A 14347-nucleotide genomic window follows, 5' to 3' on the forward strand; every position below is an offset into this window, starting at 1 on the left:
CCTTCAGAAGTCACATAATGAATTAAATAAAGTCCACCTGTGTGTGATATAAGTGTCACATGATCTGTCACATGATCTCAGTATCAGCGTCTGCAACACCACTAAGCGAGGGGCACCACCAAGCAATCAGCACCATGAAGACAAAGGAGCTCTCCAAACAGGTCAGGGACAAAGTTGTGGAGAAGTACAGATCAGGGTTGGGTTATAAAAAAATATAAAACTTTGAACATGCCACAGAGCACCATTAAATCCATTCTTAAAAAATTGAAAGAATATGGCACCACAACAAACCTGCCAAGATAAGGCCACCCACCAAAACTCACAGACCAGGCAAGGAGGGCATTAATCAGTGAGGCAACAAAGAGACCAAAGATAACCCTGAAGGAGCTGCAAAGCTCCACAGTGGAGATTGGAGTATCTGTCCATAGAACCACTTTAAGCCGTACACTCCACAGAGCTGGGCTTTACGGAAGAATGGCCAGAAAAAATACATTGCTTAAAGAAAAAAATAAGCAAACACATTTGGTGTTCACCAAAAGGCATGTGGGAGATTCCCCAAACGTATGGAAGAAGGTACACTCAGATGAGACTAAAATGTAGCTTTTGGCCATCAAGGAAAACGCTATGTCTGGTGCAAACCCAACACCTCTCATCACCTTGAGAACACCATTCACACAGTGAAGCATGGTGGTGGCAGCATCATGCTGTGGGGATGATTTTCATCAGCAGGGACTGGGAAACTGGTCAGAATTTTCCAGAATCCAACTTGAAGGAGCTGGAGCAGTTTTGCAAAAGATGGCTCTACAAAGTATTAACTTGGGGGGGGGGGGGGGGGTAGTTACGCATGCTCAAGTTCTCCGTTTTTGTCTTATTTCTTGTTAGTTTCACAATTTTAAAAAATTGCATCTTCAAAGTGGTAGGCATGTTGTGTAAATCAAATTATACAAATCCCCAAAAAATATATTTTTAATTCCAGGTTGTAAGGCAACAAAATAGGGAAAATGCCAAGGGGGGAAAACAACATCCATCCTCCATAAGATGGAGAGAGTTACAAAGCACACATTGAATTAGGCGAGTCTCTACTGACCAACTGCCACCAATGATAGGTAGCCTATTTTTTGACAGTATGATGGTATTTTATGTTTTTTTAATAATAAAAGTTTTAAACTTGCTTTATGAGTAGTGCGTGACCCTAGGGTGGTAACACATACATTCTAAGTGATTTCAAAATGGGTCTTTCTCCATTCTGATTGATTAAATCTGTTCAATTCAATTTCCTGCATTTCCATACATTTTTGCATTTACTGCACTTATTTGAGGTAATTTTCACACTGCCATGTAGGGCTGCACGATATGGGGGAAAAAACGAGGCCTTATTTTTAACCAACAATTGCAATTTGACTTGCGATTTAGGTCAAAACACTTGAATGAACTGTAGGAATCATGGAAATAGAATAAATCATTCTAATTCTATAGTTAGAATATAATAGTGGGCACTTTGTATACAGTGTTGTTTGACATGACAATGAATGAAAATGCCAGGGAGGAGTTATTGAGACAGGGTAAGAACCAACGTGATGGTCAGTTTTTCATCTGGGACACTATAATCTTTGGCTGTATTAGCTAGCTACGTTTGCTCTGACTCAGTACATTTATTTGCTAGCTAGCCAGCTAACTAACGATTAGAATTAGCGGCTAACACGATTTAGCTTAGCTAAGAAAAGAGAAACTAGATGTTTGCAGATGTAAGAAACGAAGTGTAATTATAGAACGCTTGTGGGTTTATATTAAGCAAATGTCATCAAAATTGTTGCATGTGCTTCATTGACGATGCAGGCTGAACGCAAGTGTCTGGTGGTCAAGCAACAACATGTGCGCTCCTTGAGTGATAGGGGGCGGGGCGAAGTATGTGAGGAAAGCGGCATGGAGAGATGGAAAGATGGGGGGGATGACTCAAGTTTTTTAAAATGTTTTTTTATTTAACCTTTATTTAACTAGGCAAGTCAGTTAAGTACATTTTTTTTTACAATGACGGCCTACCCTGTCCAAACCCTCCTCTAACCCAGACGATGCTGGGCCAATTGTGCGCTGCCCTATGGGACTCCTTATCACGGCCGGTTGTGATTCAGCCTGGAATCGAACCAGTGTCTGTAGTGATGCCTCTAGCACTGAGATGCAGTGCCTTAGGGCTCCCGAGTGGCGCAGCGGTCTAAGTTGTAGCAGTGTAAACAATAAAAATGGACGTTACACACGGAATATCACATTTAACAAACCAAACATTCAAATAGTTATAGAAGGTAAAGTAAAAACCCAAACCGGTCCATGCAACATTACCGGTATATAGTAAAATACGGTAAACCGCCCAGTCCTGGATGAGGACAGCTATGGCTAACATGTAGTGTGACTAGGAGTAGATTACAGCTGTCATGTAGTGGGAATAGGAGTGAATAAGAGGAAGCCAGGGGGCGGTTAACCTCAGAGAATGGTGGGGGCCTGGCCGTTCTTCCCTCCAGCCTCTGAGGCTTTCATGTAGTGCCTCTCTCTATCTGGCCCTTACACAAACCAGGCTCTCCACCGGGCTGTAAAAACCAGGCTCTTCGCCGTGATGTAAAAACCAGGCTCTCCACTATCTAGAGGTAGCCTTTCCCATAACAAAAGTCTGAGCATGAGACGGTCTCTGAGGGCTTGCTTTTACCCAGGCTAATAGCCCTGTTGTGTAAGGTGAGAGCTAATAAACAGAGCCACTGTAAACAGAGGATTAGCCTAGTGTGAGAGAGAGCCTAGCCAAACAAGCTAAAAACAGAAACACAGAGTCTGCCACACGTGTCTTACGAAAACATAAAAAATGGGACTAAATCACATACATCAAAACATGTTGGTCTCATGTTTCATGAGCTGAAGAAAGATATCCCAGAAATGTTCCATACCCACAAAAAACATATTTCTCTCCAATTTTGTGCACAAATTTGTTTACATACCTGTTAGTGAGCATTTCTCTTTTGTCAAGACAATCCATCCACCTGACAGGTGTGGTATATTAAGTGCACCTTGTGCTGGGGACAATAAAAGGCCACTAAAATGTGCAGTTTTGCCCCACAACATAATGCCACAGATGTCTCAAACTGAGGGAGCACAATTGACATGTTGACTGGAATGGAATGTCCACCAGAGATGTTGCCAGAGAATTTAATGTTCTTCATTTCTCTACCATAAGCCGCCCTCCAACATCGTTTTAGAGAATTTGGCAGTACGTCCAACCGGCCTCACAACCGCAGACCACGTGTAACCACGCCAGCCCAGGACCTCCACTCCGACTTCTTCACCTGCGGGATCATCTGAGACCAGTTATCCGGACAGCTGATGAGGAGAATTTCTGCCTGTAATAAAGCCCTTTTGTGGGGCTAAAACTCATTCTGATTGGCATGGCCTGGCTCCCCAGTGGGTGGACTGTGCCGTCTCGGGCCCACCCACGGCTGCACCCCTGCCCAGTCATGCGAAATCCATAGACTAAGGCCTAATTAATTTATTTATATTGATTGATTTCCTTATATGAACTGTAACTCAGTAAAATCATTGAAATTGTTGCATGTTGTGTTTATATTTTTGTTCAGTGTAATTCCAGCAACCAACCTAGTCATGAATTTTGTAAAGTTCTGCCTACAGCCTAGTATGAAATGTAGTCGTAATGTTGAGGCGGCATTGGCACGCACTAACTACGCTCTTAATTAAGCTCTTGATGGTTGCTAGGCAGCGCCCGTAACTACTATCCTCCTGCCAGTTCTAAACTTTGCGAGGCATGTCACCTCACCCGTCTTTTCACATAGTCCACCAGAGGCACTGTTTTCTTAACCACAACTGGATGGATCCATAAAGAATTACTGGGGGAATAAATATCACTGGTTGACGTAAATATTGGAATAAAGTAGGCGAATGCAAGTGGAAGGAATGAAGAATGCGAATGCAAGTAGAAGGCAAATTGTTGCGTATTGAATCTCCCAAAGTCATCCACATGTTATAATACATTTGAAACAATAGCCTGCCAGTGTGTTCACTATTTCAGCACCATTTCCTGCTGCTTTTAGACAAGCGTGGAGAGTCATCTTGATAAATCAATCGATGTCAGATTTGTATTTTTACTGAATCTCTGTTTGGATATAGGTTAGGCTAGAATTAGGCTGTGGAAATGTGGAGTTGGCTCATTCATTAGCACTGATCAGAACATTTTGCCAGCATGTTAGGTAGTTTAACAAGTGGATTGTTTTTCACTTCACTCACAGCCGCTTAGTAGCCTAGGCCTACACGCAACCAAAAGCCTGTACTTGTCTTAATCAATGGGATTTTTATTCTCATTGATTCTCCATCTGTATATTTGGTTAATTTTCTGGCTGGCAAACAATTGGAGGTGGTAGTTCATCTATTCGTTTACTCATCTATCGCTGATCAGAACCATTTAGCATGCAATAATGTAGTCTTAATCAAGTGTATGTCTATTATTATGCTCCATCTCATAAAGGCAACTCCAAAAGCCCGCAGAGGTTGTGGAATACAAACACGACTCAAATGCTTTTGAAAATATAGATTGCCATCATGATATTCTCAATGTAAGACCCTACGCCTGCTACCTAACAAAGTGAATGCGAGGGTAGGAAACAGATGAAATGTGGATAAAAAGCATGGGCTTGTTTCAAAATATCACTTTTTTATATGACAGCGGTTCCAAATGTTGCCGTGACACAAAAGTTGTGGGAAAAATATGACTTTGATATATATATATATATATATTTGATTCTGTTATATTTCCTTATATTCTTAACCCATTATAAAATATGTGTTTTGACTGTGATCAGGGTAGCCTAAGTGTGTCTTGTCTGTTTAATGAACAAAATCACTATTGATTTCCTGTGCAGCCATGTAGCCTATAGGCTGTACAGACCAGTAACATCATTTAACAAAAAATGTGCCATTCTATTCTTTTGAAAATATATTTTAGTCTAATAATGTTTCTTAAAACCTGCCTAAAACACATTAATAAATGGATTTCTTTGTAATGGTGTATATTCAATGGATTTATTCAAATATATGTCCACCCACATTGGCACACTCCTAAACTTGCCGGCACAAACAAGGTACATATAAAAGGCTTGTCCCGGAAAGAATGTGGTCAAAATGGGACTGTATGAATTTGTCTCTAAAACACATTGCCAGATTTGTATTATTTTGGCAACATACCGTTAAGTCTGCCTGTCAAGGGTATAGAGTATATGTTGCATTGTGTTATCAGCTGCTTACACACTCTTTCGGCCACCATATATGGCCATAACTTCAAGGAAAAGGGGCTTGGTGAATTCGTCTATGGGGGCAATTGGACTGCAGTTCTTTGCTTTTGATGTTTAACTGGCATTGTGCCCTAAGAAATTGAGCCTGGGCTGGCCTGGGAACAGCCCTTTGAAAATGATTGAGTTGAGGTGTTAGCCTGTTGTCGCAGTGACAGGCACTCTATCATCCTGAAGCTGACCCTCCTGACAGGGTGCGGCTCTGTGGAAAACTGGCATCATCAAAGAAAGCTACCTCCTCAGGTCTGATATACTATCCAAGTACAGTGCTGTTGAACAGAGGTGTCGTTTGCCTGTTCTGAACCAACGTTTCCGTCTTTCCCACGGGACTCGGAACTGGCAATGCAAGACGAGCCAGTTAAGACTGTTACTATCCTAGATCTGAACAAGTACCCAGAGTGGCCCTCCTAGCTGTTGGTTCTTGGATGGTCTTCTGCTATCCAATACAGTGAACTGAACTACTAACTACCTGGCTGGGACAGAGCTTAGATGGAGATGCTGTGACATTCATGGAATTTTGGAGGACAGTTATTTGTCAGTCAAATGACCGCAGGTCACCGTTATAATTGTCAGTTTGTTATTTAATACGCACATTCTTCCCCCCACCTCCGCTCTTGACTGCAGGGAGGGGACGTTGCCTAGGAAACCAAAGACTTGACAACACCTTGCTTGCTTCAGCAAGGAGCAACACATTTTGATCACGTTGTAAAGTGTCCATGTTACTGCGGAAATGGACTCGACCGCACCATCCCGTCGTCAGTCAGATGCTCGTTCCAGTTTATTTTTTTCATACCGGTTATGACGGTTATTTTATTTTCATTATGGTCTTCATCCATAATTGTCGGATACACAATTATACGGTAATTGTGCCATCCCTATTCTGCACCAAGTCATACAGTACTCTTGAAATCTACAAAAGGATATGGTTAGGCCTCATTTCATTCTCAAACCTTGGAGACAAAACAGACCCATGAAATAAGATATTAAATCATACACGATTTTGGCTGGATTGCTTAACTACGGTGCACAACAAGTTGTTGGAGAGCAGCAGTTGAGGTGTAGGGAGTGAATGTGCAGTGAAACAAACCGGCGCCTCGACCACCAGACCCAGGCATCCCATGAGCCTCGTTGTTGACAGAGACGAGAGGCAGCGACTACACCAGAGGTCAACCGGGTCAGAGTACATAATAACATGCATACAACCAACGGTGTTTTGCTGGATTGCTGATGCTATGTGTATTTGGTAATGAGAGGCACTGAAGCCATGCATACACATCTCAATAATTGAATTGTTCCCATTAAAACTCTAACTTCTAATTTAAAACAGATCCAGGCCAATATCAAACAATTATTCTAGGATCAGTGGAAGAGAAGTGCAGGACTTACTGCTTTGACAAAGACACCCATGAGCTCAGGGAACTGGTGTGTGAGCATGGCCAGCATGGCAGTGAAGGAGCAAAGGCCCGCTGTGAAGAGGATGAAGAAGGGAAGCTCTTTCTTCGGGTACACAGACACCTCATGGAAGGCTGCAGAAGAGAAGGAGAGTGAGAGAGGTGGGGTGAGGGTAGAGAGGCACATATCATGAGTGGACAGCAGAATTGACCATTGCATTGAGTATACTGTATAGTAGTGACTTGTCCTACTTACTCGGCAGCAGTTCCCGATCTGCTGTTTCTGTGCACCCAGGGTAGGGGTAAAACAGGTGACCCTTCTCTAGAGGGTAGGGAATTATCCGAAAAGCTGCAGGAGAGAAATGCAGAAAAAAAAACACATCAATGACTTTTAATGCGAGTGCATAATCCTTTAACTAAATCAACCAATTAACCCACTAATTCATCAATCAATCAATGTCCTACACCCAGTACGTACTGCCTTCCCAGGTGCAGTGCAGCAGGTTTAAGGCTCCCTCGGCCCTCTTCCAATGCTGCAGGTGAAAAAAGGCGTAGGCCACCGCCTCGCTGTCCCCCCTCTTCAGGATGTGTTCTGGAGGCAGGATCAGACTCTTCATCTCTAATAAATACTAGACAGAGGGAGACAGGATCAGACTCTTCATCTCTAATAAATACTAGACAGGGGGAGACAGGATCAGACTCTTCATCTCTAATAAAAACTAGACAGAGAGGGAGACAGGAGCAGACTCTTCATCTCTAATAAATACTAGACAGAGAGGGAGACAGGATCAGACTCTTCATCTCTAATAAATACTAGACAGGGGGAGACAGGATCAGACTCTTCATCTCTAATAAAAACTAGACAGGGGGAGACAGGAGCAGAATCTTCATCTCTAATAAATACTACAGTCAGAGGGAGACAGGATCAGACTCTTCATCTCTAATAAATACTAGACAGAGGGAGACAGGAGCAGACTCTTCATCTCTAATAAAAACTAGACAGGGGGAGACAGGAGCAGACTCTTCATCTCTAATAAATACTACAGTCAGAGGGAGACAGGATCAGAATATTAATCTCTAATAAATACTAGACAGAGGGAGACAGGATCAGACTCTTCATCTCTAATAAATACTACAGTCAGAGGGAGACAGGATCAGACTCTTCATCTCTAATAAATACTAGACAGGGGGAGGCAGGATCAGACTCTTCATCTCTAATAAATACTAGACAGGGGGAGACAGGATCAGACTCTTCATCTCTAATAAATACTACAGTCAGAGGGGGAGACAGGATCAGACTCTTCATCTCTAATAAAAACTAGACAGGGGGAGACAGGAGCAGACTCTTCATCTCTAATAAATACTTGACAGAGAGGGAGACAGGATCAGACTCTTCATCTCTAATAAAAACTAGACAGGGGGAGACAGGAGCAGACTCTTCATCTCTAATAAATACTAGACAGAGAGGGAGACAGGATCAGACTCTTCATCTCTAATAAAAACTAGACAGGGGGAGACAGGAGCAGACTCTTCATCTCTAATAAATACTAGACAGAGAGGGAGACAGGATCAGACTCTTCATCTCTAATAAAAACTAGACAGGGGGAGACAGGAGCAGACTCTTCATCTCTAATAAATACTAGACAGAGAGGGAGACAGGATCAGACTCTTCATCTCTAATAAAAACTAGACAGGGGGAGACAGGATCAGACTCTTCATCTCTAATAAAAACTAGACAGGGGGAGACAGGATCAGACTCTTCATCTCTAATAAATACTACAGTCAGAGGGAGACAGGATCAGAATATTAATCTCTAATAAATACTAGACAGAGGGAGACAGGATCAGACTATTCATCTCTAATAAATACTAGACAGAGAGGGAGACAGGATCAGACTCTTCATCTCTAATAAAAACTAGACAGAGAGGGAGACAGGAAAGTAACACGATTAGACAACATTATAGTCAAAGGCATTTACATCATAGTTATTTAGCAGACACAGTGTGTGTGTGTGGTGTGTGTGTGTATGGCGGCGTGGCTGTGGCGTTAATCCCCTCTGAACTGGTCCCCTGGACTGTGGAGGCCATTGGCGTTGGGCCTGCTGGATTCCCAGGCCGCCTGCTTCACAGGACTATGAGTCTCAGTCTGACACTTTGGGAAGGTTACCATAAAGCTAATCCTGTCTAATCCCCCCCATGGTCACAAACTCAGCCAACCAGCCAGCCCAGTGCAGAGCAGCCCAGTGCAGAGCCGCCCAGTGCAGAGCCGCCCTGGGGCGCACCCAGGGGCAGGAGAGGGAGACAAGCCCCAACCCTCTGCTCTTCTCTCAGGGACAGTTAGGTGGTGGTAGCTAGCTGGCTACAGTGTGGATGTGGTGGTGATGGGTATGCTTGGATAAGTGTTCCTACGTGTTCTGCACACACCACTCCTCACTGCTGTGTTTTATTTGACTGCCAAGTCGTGCGACTTTCATGTCCTCTCCAAAGTTGAGACTTTAACGTGGGTCAGCACTTACTGCAAAAAGGTGCTGGTCATTCTCTATACTGTTGCAAGCAGCACCTTTACCCAGGTATCCCAGAGTTTAATAAGAGGGTAGAGGTGATGTTTACCAAAACATTTGACTGGCAGCTGTCCTGCCTGGTATGTCCTGGCATAAGGGTGGGTAACACCCCCCCAGCCCATCCCCAGTCGCCTATTTGATGAAGAGATTGCGTTTCATTGACACTCCCCTTTTATCTTGGAACACTGATGAACTGGAGTTAACTCATAAGCCTCCCTCAGATCTTCGGCATTTAGCACAATGGAACACTTCGACAATAATGACATCATCTAGCCATCGTCTCATTGGCTCACGGTGCTGGTGAGGATACAGATGACCTCTGAGGCCATCTACCATGTTAGGTCACCCTCAGGCATCTGTGGACGGTACTGGACAGATCCCGAGTAGGAGAATGATATTGACCATAGACACTGATCTTAGGTCAGTTTTGAATGGTTCCATCCGATGATTAGGGTCTGGTGAAGGGAAGCTGACCCTAGATCTGTGCTAAGGCTTCTAGCTACTAGAGTCAGTCTATAACTACTACTCTTGGTCTCAGGTGTTGCGTCACACCTGCTACTACCTATGTGAAGCCTCCATCCCCCTGAATCCTGAACAGGGCTGAGGAGGCCATCGCCACAACACAGGCTACCAGGCACAAAGAAGCACACTCCAAAGGCGTGAGGAATTGTTACCACAGGAGTGTGATAAATTTAAAACACATTCAGGTGTCCTTAACACATGACCAGCAGGCTGCCCTCAGTCCGGTTGCTCAACCTTTCTACCGTACCTTGGAGTAGGGGGTAGAGAGTGCATGAGAGAGAGGGAAAAAGAAAGGGGGGGGAGAGACTGATTGGGACAGACAGGCTAAAGGGTAGAGGTGGAGCAAGCATGGTGGTTGAGCACTGAAACAGCTGGGTGTGTGGAGCATTTAGTGCCGTCTGTTCATGTGATGTAGCGTGATGTCCATATATTATCCCTTCAGGTCTACTGTGATGCTGGCCCTAACACTCCCCAGCCTGGTGAGCTGGCTGGCTGGGGGGCTGGCTGGCTAGCTGGCTGGCTGGGGGGCTGGCTGGCTAGCTGGCTAGCTGGGGGGCTGGCTGGTGAGCTGGCTGGCTGGGGGGCTGGCTGGCTGGCTAGCTGGGGGGCTGGCTGGCTGGCTGGCTAGCTGGGGGGCTGGCTGGCTGGCTGGCTAGCTGGGGGGCTGGCTGGCTAGCTGGGGGATGGCTGGCTGGGGGACTGGCTGGCTGGCTAGCTGGCTGGCTGGGGGACTGGCTGGATGGCTAGCTGGGGGGCTGGCTGGCTGGGGGACTGGCTGACTGGCTAGCTGGGGGGCTGGCTGGCTGGGGGACTGGCTGGCTGGCTAGCTGGGAGGCTGGCTGGCTGGGGGACTGGCTGGATGGCTAGCTGGGGGGCTGGCTGGCTGGCTAGCTGGGGGGCTGGCTGGCTAGCTGGGGGGCTGGCTGGCTAGCTGGGGGGCTGGCTGGCTGGGGGACTGGCTGGATGGCTAGCTGGGGGGCTGGCTGGCTAGCTAGCTGGGGGGCTAGCTGGGGGACTGGCTGGCTAGCTGGCTGGCTAGCTTGCTGGTGGGGGGGGGGGGGGGGGGGGGGGGGGGGTTAGCTGGCTGCTGAGGGGTCAAGTTGAGAAGGCCAAGAAAGGAATTGGGGTGGATGGGGAGGGGGGGTCTTACTCGTTGATTGAAGCGGAGAATGTGGGGAAGCTGCTGGGAATGGAAGCCCACCCACAACAGAGCCAGATCAGCTCGCTCCAGTCCAGTGAACCACTGGTATCTGTGTGTGAACACTGGCTTCTGGGCAGAAAACAGCCCACGCCAGGCATGCCTCAGGCTCTACGGCTACAGGTGCACTCACTGACCATTTAGACAGACATAGACAGCGCTCCCCTGCGAAAGAGATACAGAAGATCTCAATGGGACTCAACTTGATAAATAAAGAAAGACAGGTCTGACACAAATACATGGAAATATTCCCACTAGCTGCTACATTTCAGTCAACAACAGCCAAAGGAATTCACTATAAGAACATTAGTGGAGTCAATGAGGTGAGTTGACACGGTGAGGCCACAAAACATGCTTCACTCCCGAGAACACTCCGACCGACAACCCTTTACAGGTCGTCACATCAACAGCGCTGCATGTCAGCGGCCATTTTGATAGCACAGCTGAGTTCCTCCTCCTCGGGTTGTCTCAGACTCAGAGCTCAGCCGGTCTGTCTGTCTGCCTGTCTATTATGAGACGTGAAGCCCATGTGAAAGACTGAGGGAGAGGCTGTGCTTCAATGGGACAGAGATTGACAGATAGGAGAGACTAATCTCTTCTACCTCAACGGTCTAGGGTATCACCAGTTGAAAGCAGAGGTACTGTAGATGTGAACTATCTCTGGGATCACTACTTTATAGTCTGACCCTCCCTGTGTGTATGTCAACGCCGTAGCGGGGGGGCAGCAGTGCCCCTGGGGGCGGGTGACACTCAGGATGAGGGACCTGTCATCAAAGCCTGGATCAAAGAGCTGAGTTTCCCCCTCTCTGCCTGTGACTACCACACATTGCGGCTCACACACACACACACACACACAGGATGCAACACACACAGACTACATTTTGCTGTAGGGGGTACTGCGACCTGTGTGTGTGTGCATATGAGTGAGTGTGAGAGAGAGTGAGTGTGTTTTAGTATGGGGCATCCAAGCCTAATCCCTGTGGGAAGAGATGTGCAGGAATTGTTTCTGTCCGTCTACTGCAGGGAGATACATCAGAGAGGCAGGGGCCCCTTGTTGTCGCCCAGAGCCCAGACAGACGTATGATCAGGGAGGGTGCACTTCCTGTTCAGTAGGTAGAAAACGTTTTGAAACTGGGGATGTACTACCTGACCTTGTGCAATAATAACACAGATTTGTTATTTCCATTGCAAAAGATGTTGCTACAATGTGCCGTACTGAACACAACCCAGATCTCACTATGAACTCTTTACAGTCCACTGATAGATAGCCATGACAAAGGAATAATAATTAGACTAATAGTGTCTCTTTTAGTAAAATCCACTAAGTGTATGGTACCATGTTCTTCTGTGCAGCAGAGAGAGAGTAGAAGTGGCTCACAGGTCCAGTCCTGACAACAGCAGCTATGTTTACTATGCAGTGCAATATTGACACCCGCTGGCTAACATAGGTCATTACAGGTAATACAGTAGAGCAAAGTCAGCTCTGCAGTTATCACTCAAGAGCAGTATGGCGTACAGAGACAACTAAATAGCTATCATCTATGTAAAATATGAGACTGCTCAAATAAAGCAAACTGTATATACAGACAATGTCGTATATCAGTCGTGTTAACCCCACCATTGGTTCAGGTCAGGAGTTAGATAGGATACGCTAAGATGATCCTAGATCTGTACATTTCTCCCCACTAATGGTTAAGGTTAGGATTTGGATTGGGTAAACTGATACTAGATCTGTGACTGAGGGTCTGGACTGACCTTTGGCACATGTGGGTTAAACTCCACGGCTCTGTGTATAGCCTCCACAGCGTTCATCTCTGCAGTGCTCAGGCCCCGCCGGGATGCTGCCTCAGGAGAAAACCTGGGAGATAAGAGAAAGAGAGAGAGAAGACACACCCATGGTAAGACACAGGAGTCAGGACAGCTTTAAGTAGGAGATGTCATGCACTTCAGTCACAAATAGCAGGTTTGATGTCCCACAAACAAGTCTTAAAGATTAGTCTGACCTATAAAGACAGATGCATCCATGTCAAGTATAGATCATACTGTTTGTTTATATCTTAAAAATGTTACATTAAATCACAGTTCTGTCTTTCCACAGGGACATACTTCTCTGATACAGCCCGTGCTTTCAGCAGTGCAGATGTGTAGCATATAGTGGCTGACTTTGGCAAGCTGATATCTACAACGAGAACACATGACGGTTATTTCACTTAAAACTCAAACGAGGAGTCTGGAGATCATGAGTATCAAAATCAAATTTGTCACATGAGCCGAATACAGCAGGTGTTGACCTTAACGTGAAATACTTACAAGCCCTTAAACAACAATGCAGTTAAGAAATTAAGAGTTAAGAAAATATTTACTACATAAATTACAGTAAAAAAAACAACAAAAAACAATAACGAGACTATATTCAGGGGGTACCGGTACCGAGTCAATGTGCGGGGATACAGGTTAGCGGAGGTCATTAGTACATGTAGGTAGGGGTAAAGTGACAAAGGACTGGTTAAAAGTTGTAGTAGTTAGTTGGCTTGAATCCTGTTTTGCTGATGTGGTCCTGCGTGGCTCAGTTGGTAGCATGGTGCTTTCAACGCCACGATCATGGCTTTGATTCCCACTGCCGGCCACAGACTCACTACTGTCGCCTTGGATAAAAGCATCTGCTACATGGCACATATCTTACCGTCGTATTTGGCGAGGACTGCTTGTACATCAGCGTAGGCCTGCAGCTCCAGTAGTGCCTCCAGGAGGTTTTCATGTATATTCAACATTCCCAACAGTGGGAATTCTTTCATTAACTGGGAGAAGCAAGGAACAGTGAGTGAACGAAGGAATCCTAAAAATGGCAGGACTAACCAGTATTAAAGGAGCATAGAAGAGGACTAAAGACAGGACTACACATATCAGGGCTACGTTCAGTAGTCAAACGTTCATGAACGTTGCAGATGGTTCTACATAGCATATTTATATACAAAGGTTCCAAAACGTTGCGTCCTGCTGAGTGCGCCCCAGGGCCTCCAGTTCAACAATACTTATGGTTGTTCTTCTATACTCTAAACAGCGACTGGTTCAGACCTGGGACAACATGTGTGAACACTCCCTCTAGCCAATCAATGACATCAGCTACTAGGGAGCAAAGAAAAGCAGCCATAATGCAGAATTCAAGGCCCTGATTTGAATACCCCCGATTAAGGAAATGGCAACACTCACATCTCTCATCATTTTCACTGCCTCCTTGATGCGTCCCAGCTTGCGTGCACACATGGCCAGTCTGCGTTTGATGTACACCAGCAAGTTGATGTCTTTGCCAGCTATGGAAGAGAGGAAAATTAATACATTTAAT

At 45.5% G+C, this 14347-nt stretch overlaps 1 protein-coding gene across 1 annotated transcript in view; it reads right to left on the reverse strand.

Annotated features, from left to right (window-relative positions):
• LOC110494693 (suppressor of tumorigenicity 7 protein-like) overlaps positions 1 to 14347 on the reverse strand; it is a 32352-nt gene that overhangs the window by 14850 nt on the left and 3155 nt on the right. Inside the window, exons 8-14 of the mRNA XM_036950748.1 lie at positions 14215 to 14315; positions 13688 to 13802; positions 13111 to 13183; positions 12760 to 12862; positions 7203 to 7353; positions 6981 to 7073; positions 6720 to 6859 (exon numbers count right to left, since the gene is read on the reverse strand). Coding sequence (XP_036806643.1) covers positions 6720 to 6859; positions 6981 to 7073; positions 7203 to 7353; positions 12760 to 12862; positions 13111 to 13183; positions 13688 to 13802; positions 14215 to 14315 — 776 coding nt within the window. The remainder of the gene's footprint in view (positions 1 to 6719; positions 6860 to 6980; positions 7074 to 7202; positions 7354 to 12759; positions 12863 to 13110; positions 13184 to 13687; positions 13803 to 14214; positions 14316 to 14347) is intronic.

Source organism: Oncorhynchus mykiss, chromosome 17 (genome assembly GCF_013265735.2).
Source record: "Oncorhynchus mykiss isolate Arlee chromosome 17, USDA_OmykA_1.1, whole genome shotgun sequence".
NCBI classification, from domain to species: domain Eukaryota; kingdom Metazoa; phylum Chordata; class Actinopteri; order Salmoniformes; family Salmonidae; genus Oncorhynchus; species Oncorhynchus mykiss.